Genomic DNA, 6,501 nt, shown 5'->3' on the forward strand with positions numbered 1-6,501 from the left:
CTGTTTCATCTGATCTGTTCCTCTGATCCACTTGTAAAAAGCAAAAAAATAGGAGCCTACTGCCTGCACTGCTTTGTCAACAGATCTCTGAGCGATGGTTTACCTAGAGCCCTCTTTGCTTACGTTGATTTTGCAGCTAAATCAAGATCAATATACCCATCTCTGACAAGAATTTTATTAATATTTTATTTGAAAATCTCATCTTGCTTCTGACAAGTCCTGGTTTGAGGTTGGTTCAGTTTGGATAGGGCGTCACCGCATTATTTCTTAATGACTTTCCCAGCTGCTTCTTTCCATTTTCCACTATCAACAACCATCTGGTATCTTATTAGCACCTCAATGCTCATTTAGTGTTCTCATTTGGGAGAAAAAAAGAAGTAAACACTGAAAATATTACACATTTTAACGGACCGTCTTTGGAAGATTAATGCCTTTATAAACTACTGTCTCTCTCCGACTCTTTAACCAACGGATTGGAATCGCAGAACTTTCTTCTGAGAAGGGCATGAGCTGTCTTTTTTTTTTTTTTCTCTCTGTTAAGATAGTGCATCATCTCACAGGAGAAAATCTTTCGTAGTCATGTTTCCTCTGTGTTTATTTAAAGCGTAAATCGTTACAAATAATTCTATTTCCTAATCTAATTTTTTTTATGGCTTCGGTCGGAGTGTAGACCAAAGCACTAAAGCTCTTGATCCAATTTAGGAACCAGTTTGGAAAGCAAAGTTATACGCTAAGAAACTGTGAGAAAACTTGTCCCTTTCATTTTCAAGAATGTGTTTTATAACTTAGATAGAAGTCAGATCCATTTATGTTTGGAAAATGGATACTACAGGACTTGTTTGATTCATCGCAACTGAAAAAAAACCCTTTAATTTTACTAGTCAAGAACCAACTTAATTCAGTTTCTTAAATTTACATGTGTGAAAAGGGAAGCTCGCAGGGTTTGTGGGGTTTTTTGACAAAATAGTTACAAGGGTCAGTAAAAGCTTAGATTTGGTATTTTAGGTTTTGGTTACCCAGAGGCAAAATGACTTGACTTTTTAGAAAGCAAATTATAAATGTTTGAATATATCTGTAATATATGTATAAGATCTGCAGCAACAGAATGCATACCTGAAGAGAGTTCATAATTTCATTTAGTTTATTAGACAAAAATATATGATTTAGACAAGTTTTGCTGAGGTGCTATTTACAATCTGAAATCACTCTATATACAGAAAAAACACAAACACATGGGAAACATTTACCAAACAAATATTCCAAGAATGGTTAGAATAACACGATCTGAAATGGTACAATGAAGAAGGGAATCCATCTACAGATTTGTGTAATCGCTTTTATGGATTTGCACCACCTTATTGCAAAAAGAGATTGATGGTAGTCGTTTATATCTTTTCCTTTTTTTTTTTCTGTCCTTAATACCAGTCTCTGTAATATTTTTTCACCAAACCATTTAATCAAGCTGAAGGGAGAGCTGTTAAAATTCTTGGTGTTCCCTCTTGCTGAGCCAAAGAGCTGCAGATGGGAAGGGAAGAAGAAAAAAAATGTATATATATATATAAAAAGATGTAACAATCTTTCAGAAAAATAAAAAGATAACCCTTACCTATAATTGCCTGTTTATTGTTATAACTTCCTAGTATTAGTTAATTGCACAAAAATCATTGTCACTGTTGTAATTGACACAGGATATTTGAGGTCTATTAAGTTTCAGAGAAGTTACAGGCTGGCTGTGCACAACTGTAATTTAGCCTAACTTTGAAAAGATTACAGCAACTTCTGTGTTGTTCTTGCTGTCTGTATGCATTATTATGGTGATGACTAGATATTATAATTAGCCTTTATTATTCAGAAACTCACATAAGTAACATTCCTGCAGTGAAAACAAACAAACAAACTCACTTGTCACGGACAGGCTGGAAGGGCGATTTTAGCGGCTGAGGTGGGGAGTCAGTTCTTGGTACATTTTCTCTTTCTAGAAGGAGATAGAAAAAAAAAAGAAAAAAGAAAAAAAAACAAAAGAGTAATTTTAGAATAACAATAAAAATCTCAACAATGTGCAGAGAACACACCTGCCTCATCCTCTTGTTCAGATGCATGTAGGTATGTTTATGGGTGTCTACAGCACTATTCCCTACTTTCAATACTTAAGGACTGTGCAAGCTTTTCTTGCCACATTTTGGACTGTCATTGGAACTATTTGGGTGTATAGGGTGAAAATGTAACAGCCCACTTGATGGGTTTAATATATGCAATCAATATGCTCCAGGGGATAAAAATAAATAAATAAATAAATAAATAAAATCACCACTAGGGTAAACTGCCTGTAACTCGTTAAAAGCATCAGTTACACCAGCTGAAACTGGCACTTTTCCTCAAGGAGAAGTTCATGTGCCTGTGTTGAGGGCGGAGAATGAGATGGATGCCCGACTCATTCATTACCTATGTGTTTGGGACTGGTCCTCTCTGAAGGTTTTTCACTGCTTAGGGCTCCCAGGGTCGCTGTTAAAACAGAAGGTTGTTGCTGGGCCTGGAGGTGGTGATTGTGATGAGCAGCATGGTGGTGATTTACTCCCAAAAAGGACCTCACATTTAGCAGGGAACTCTGAGTGAGGAAAGCCCCATTTGTCCAGTTGTGAAATTTGCCAATCTGACATGTGTAGAGTCCATGGCTCGGGAGAAAAGCTGGGTGCTGAATCTGTGGAGAAGTGTGGTTAACTTGGGGAGGAGGGGGCGGAGGTGGAGAAGATTTCAGGGCACCATCAGGACTGGTTGCTGTCTCGGCCAAAGACCAAATCTTGGGTTTGCTGTGAGATGGCATCTGTAAATTGTTCTGTCCCCCGGGACTGATGATTCGTGTGCTGTTGTCAGAGGCCTCCTTCACCATGGCCAGTGTGTCTTTGGGTTTCAGCCCTTCAGACCCTGACAGTGCCAAGTTCTTCTCCTTTTCCAAGTGCTCCTCTTCACTGCTTTGCCTCAGGAGCTCAGGCTTCTCCTCCTCTTCCTCGTTGCTCTGCTCCCCATCGTTCTCATCAATTTTATCTATGTCTATGCTCTCCAGATCGATTTCCTCATCATCTTCATTCTTCTCGGGGTCCCCCTCATTGTCACTCCCGAAGAGGTTCGCGTCTTCTTGGTCCTTACTCCTGGAGCCCCAGGTCACCTTGTTCTCCTTCTTGAGCCGCCGGCGGGCGTTGGCGAACCAGGTGGAGACCTGGGTGAGGGTCATCTTGGTGATGATGGCCAGCATGATCTTCTCGCCCTTGGTGGGGTAGGGGTTCTTGCGGTGCTCGTTGAGCCAGGCCTTGAGGGTGCTGGTGCTCTCCCGGGTGGCGTTTTTGGGTCGCCCCGGGTCCCCGTACTGGAACTGCCCGTAGGGATAATAGCCGGGGGCAGTGTGAGCGGCGAAGGTAGCGGGGTGGACACCCGGATTATCTTTCAACTCGTACTGGGAGCCCTGCAACACATTCAGACAAGCGGAGAGGGAAAAGCACATCAATTATCTCGTTAGCGTCTCTAACAGACCTGAATAGGCTACTCCGAGAGCCGGAATGCGCCTTGGAGCTGTGTAAAAGGGTCTTCACAGTCAAATCCGGCCCTCCCTGCTCCAGGCTCCTCACGTTTAGATCAGACAGGAGGTATTCCCAAACGATTTCCACACCTTCTTGCAGGGCAAGGAAAAGAGAGGGGCTAAACTGGGCTCTACCAGACCTTACGCGTATTTTCCCCGCGAACCAAATCAAAACAAACGATGCAAACGTAACAACTTCGCGTTCGCCTCGCCGAGACAATTTATTGAGCCCTCGAAATTATCAGGCAGGGAAAGCGGGTTTTACAGCACAGTTACCACCTCATGCCTGCGCACAACGTCGCGTTTATCTGCAAAATATCCGGGAGGATAGCAGAAACGCGTGCAGAGAAATCATCTTTGGCCCCAGATCTGCCTTTAAAAGGAGTCGCCGTGCGACGAGGCTGGGGAGATGAACACACAACTTCAGCACGAAGACACTTACAATGTAAAAGATTTTCCACTCACCAGCCAACTTCTTCCCCCCCCTTCCCTTCCCCCCTCATCATACACTAAAATTCTGGTGTAAAATATTAACTTCTAACTGTTTAGAAGAGCCTTTAATCTCTGGAATGAAAACTGATCCATGCATTCTAGAATATGGATATGCAGACACTTTATCTCATAAGTTTTACTTTGATCTAGGCAAAGCGAACAGAAATTGTTTACAAGCGTTTAGAGACGGTGATTTATTTGCAATCAATATTCTTTTTATCATCAGTAGTAAAACACATCAAGTCAAATTATCCCATCAGGTGTTTTGGTAAATAACATTCTGTCTTTCTAGCAACCTCATTAGGCCTCATTATTGCCGCAAATTGTCCAGATAGTAAGTTAATATTTTAACTCTTGATTCGCAAATTTTATTTCAAAATTTCACAGTCCTGCTAAATCAGTGTAGAATAACACCAGGATACTTAGCGAGTAATAGTTCCTAAACAGCTAACATTTAAAGGCGTTTTCTCTTTTTTTTCTTGCTTCTACTATAATACCGCTCTATTTTTTTCCTAGTCCAGAAATAAATTCTGAGTATTACTCTTGTGAAATTTGTGTCAGCCTTAAAAATGAACCACTTCAAAAACGTCTGCGAAGAAACTAATTTAACTTTCTCTAACAGTTAAAAATGAACATGTATTTTAATTTCAAAGCTTATACATAAAAAGAAGCCTGATGTAATTTTCGTAATGTGTTACAGAGTAGGCTTTCTTCACTCCCTTTATTTCGCCGTCTTTTGTTATTGTTGCTGAAATGATATTTTTTTGTGTAATCTCTGCTGGGAATTCTTTTGAAGAAGCTACATATAAATCACTCAGTGCTTCTGTCTCAACTTTTACTGCATTTCCAAACTCAAGGTTAGAGAAAGTAGGAAACGCACGCTGTTCCAAGTGCCTTCGCAGGAAATGTTTGCAGCACAAAATGATCTGTTTTCAGATGCTGACCCTTGTTTAACCACATATCTACCTACTCGCCTACATATATCTATTAAAAACACTCACTAGTTCTGCCCTCCAAGCACCCAGCTGTAAATATTGACACTTTGATCTTTCGAAGGGAGAGAAAAGACGGGGATTTGGAAATTAGGTGGAACCCGCCGCCTAGAAATTTGGAGACAGTAGCAACGAGAACGTTTCAGCCACACCGGAGGTAAAAAGAGTTAGTTAAAAGCGAATAAATAAATAAATAAAAGACGTTTGCCGTTTTGGCTTCTGCATTCTAAGGAAAAGGAAAGCAAACAAAAAAAAAAATAATCCCAGGACAATCTGGGTGACGGCAATTTGGTTAACGCCACTATCCCTTTCTGCTCCGATGCGTATAATGGGATGTAGGAGCCTTCCCTCGCTTGATGCAAATCCCAGCCACGATACTCGCCATCATCAGAGTAAGAAAAGTTCAGGAAACGGAACGGGCCGTTTTTAAGGCTTAAGGAAAACGTCTCGAAACGAACGGGGGTACGAGCTACCTAGAGCGCGCAGGAGGAACCTGTTTGTGGCTCGGAGGGGAAGAAAAGGAGCAGGAGGAAAGAGGAGCGCGCTGGGAAAGGGACCGAAACAACAGGACCGGCAACATCACCCGTCAAGAACGACAAGGGGAGGGGGTAGGGGGGGAAAAAATAAAGAGTCGCTAGGGAAAGACGACGACGCGGCGGCTCAGCCCGTTCGGAGACAAGAGGGAAAAGTCTCGGAGGAGTTTTGCCCGGCGCCCCCCGCCGCCCTCCCCGCCGCCCCGTCCCGGGGCTCGGGGGCATCGGCGCCCGCACTCACCATCTGGGAGAAGAGCCCGAGGTCCGCGGTGTAGGGCAGGAAGGCGCTGTAGTTGGGGGCGCTGTAGGGGCCCGCGTACATGCCCAGCACCGAGGTGACGGCGGCCGAGCCGCTGCCCAGCTCGGCGGCCCCGGGGCGGCCCGAGGCGGCGGCGGCGGCGGCGGCGGCTGCGGCGGCGGCGGCCAGAACCCCCGGGCGGTCGCTGCCGTACACGGCCGGGCTGGCGCTCAGGTACTGCGGGTAGCCCAGCTGCGGGAACGACATCTCCGGGGCGCGGGCACAGCGGCGGCGGCACTGGCGGCGGTGGCAGAGCGGCAGGAGCAGAGAAAGCGGGGAGGGGGGAGGGAAGGAATTATACCAAAAAAAAAAAAAAAAAGGGGGGGGGGAGGAGGAGGAGGGAGCCTGAACAGCCGAGGAGGAGAGCGGAGCAAACCCGGGCTTCTCTGGATCTCTGCCTCTTTCTTTCTCTGTCTGTCTCTCTCTCTTTTTTTTTTTTCCTTCCCCCACTCTCTCTTTACTGGAGTCAGGCAGAAATCGAGCCGATAATTTTCTTTTCTCGTTCTGATTTCTTTCTGGCAGAGATATATCGCGCCCTAGGTATGGAGGAGGAGGAGGAGGAGTGTGGAAAGGATTCAGTGGGGTGTCTCTCCTCAAATCTCGGCTCTTCCGCGC

General features: G+C 44.4%; 1 protein-coding gene across 1 annotated transcript; it reads right to left on the reverse strand.

Annotated features, from left to right (window-relative positions):
• Positions 1-222: 222 nt before the first annotated feature.
• On the reverse strand, positions 223-6,179 carry IRX1 (iroquois homeobox 1). The gene is made up of 4 exons (XM_069853349.1): positions 5,830-6,179; positions 2,443-3,457; positions 1,903-1,975; positions 223-1,515 (listed from the first exon to the last, which is right to left on the reverse strand). The coding sequence occupies exons 1-4, from the start codon at positions 6,091-6,093 to the stop codon at positions 1,458-1,460; spliced, it is 1,410 nt and encodes a 469-aa protein (XP_069709450.1). The 5' UTR covers positions 6,094-6,179; the 3' UTR covers positions 223-1,457.
• Between the last annotated feature and the right edge of the window lie 322 nt (positions 6,180-6,501).

This window comes from Phaenicophaeus curvirostris, chromosome 3, assembly GCF_032191515.1.
Source record: "Phaenicophaeus curvirostris isolate KB17595 chromosome 3, BPBGC_Pcur_1.0, whole genome shotgun sequence".
Classification (NCBI taxonomy): domain Eukaryota; kingdom Metazoa; phylum Chordata; class Aves; order Cuculiformes; family Cuculidae; genus Phaenicophaeus; species Phaenicophaeus curvirostris.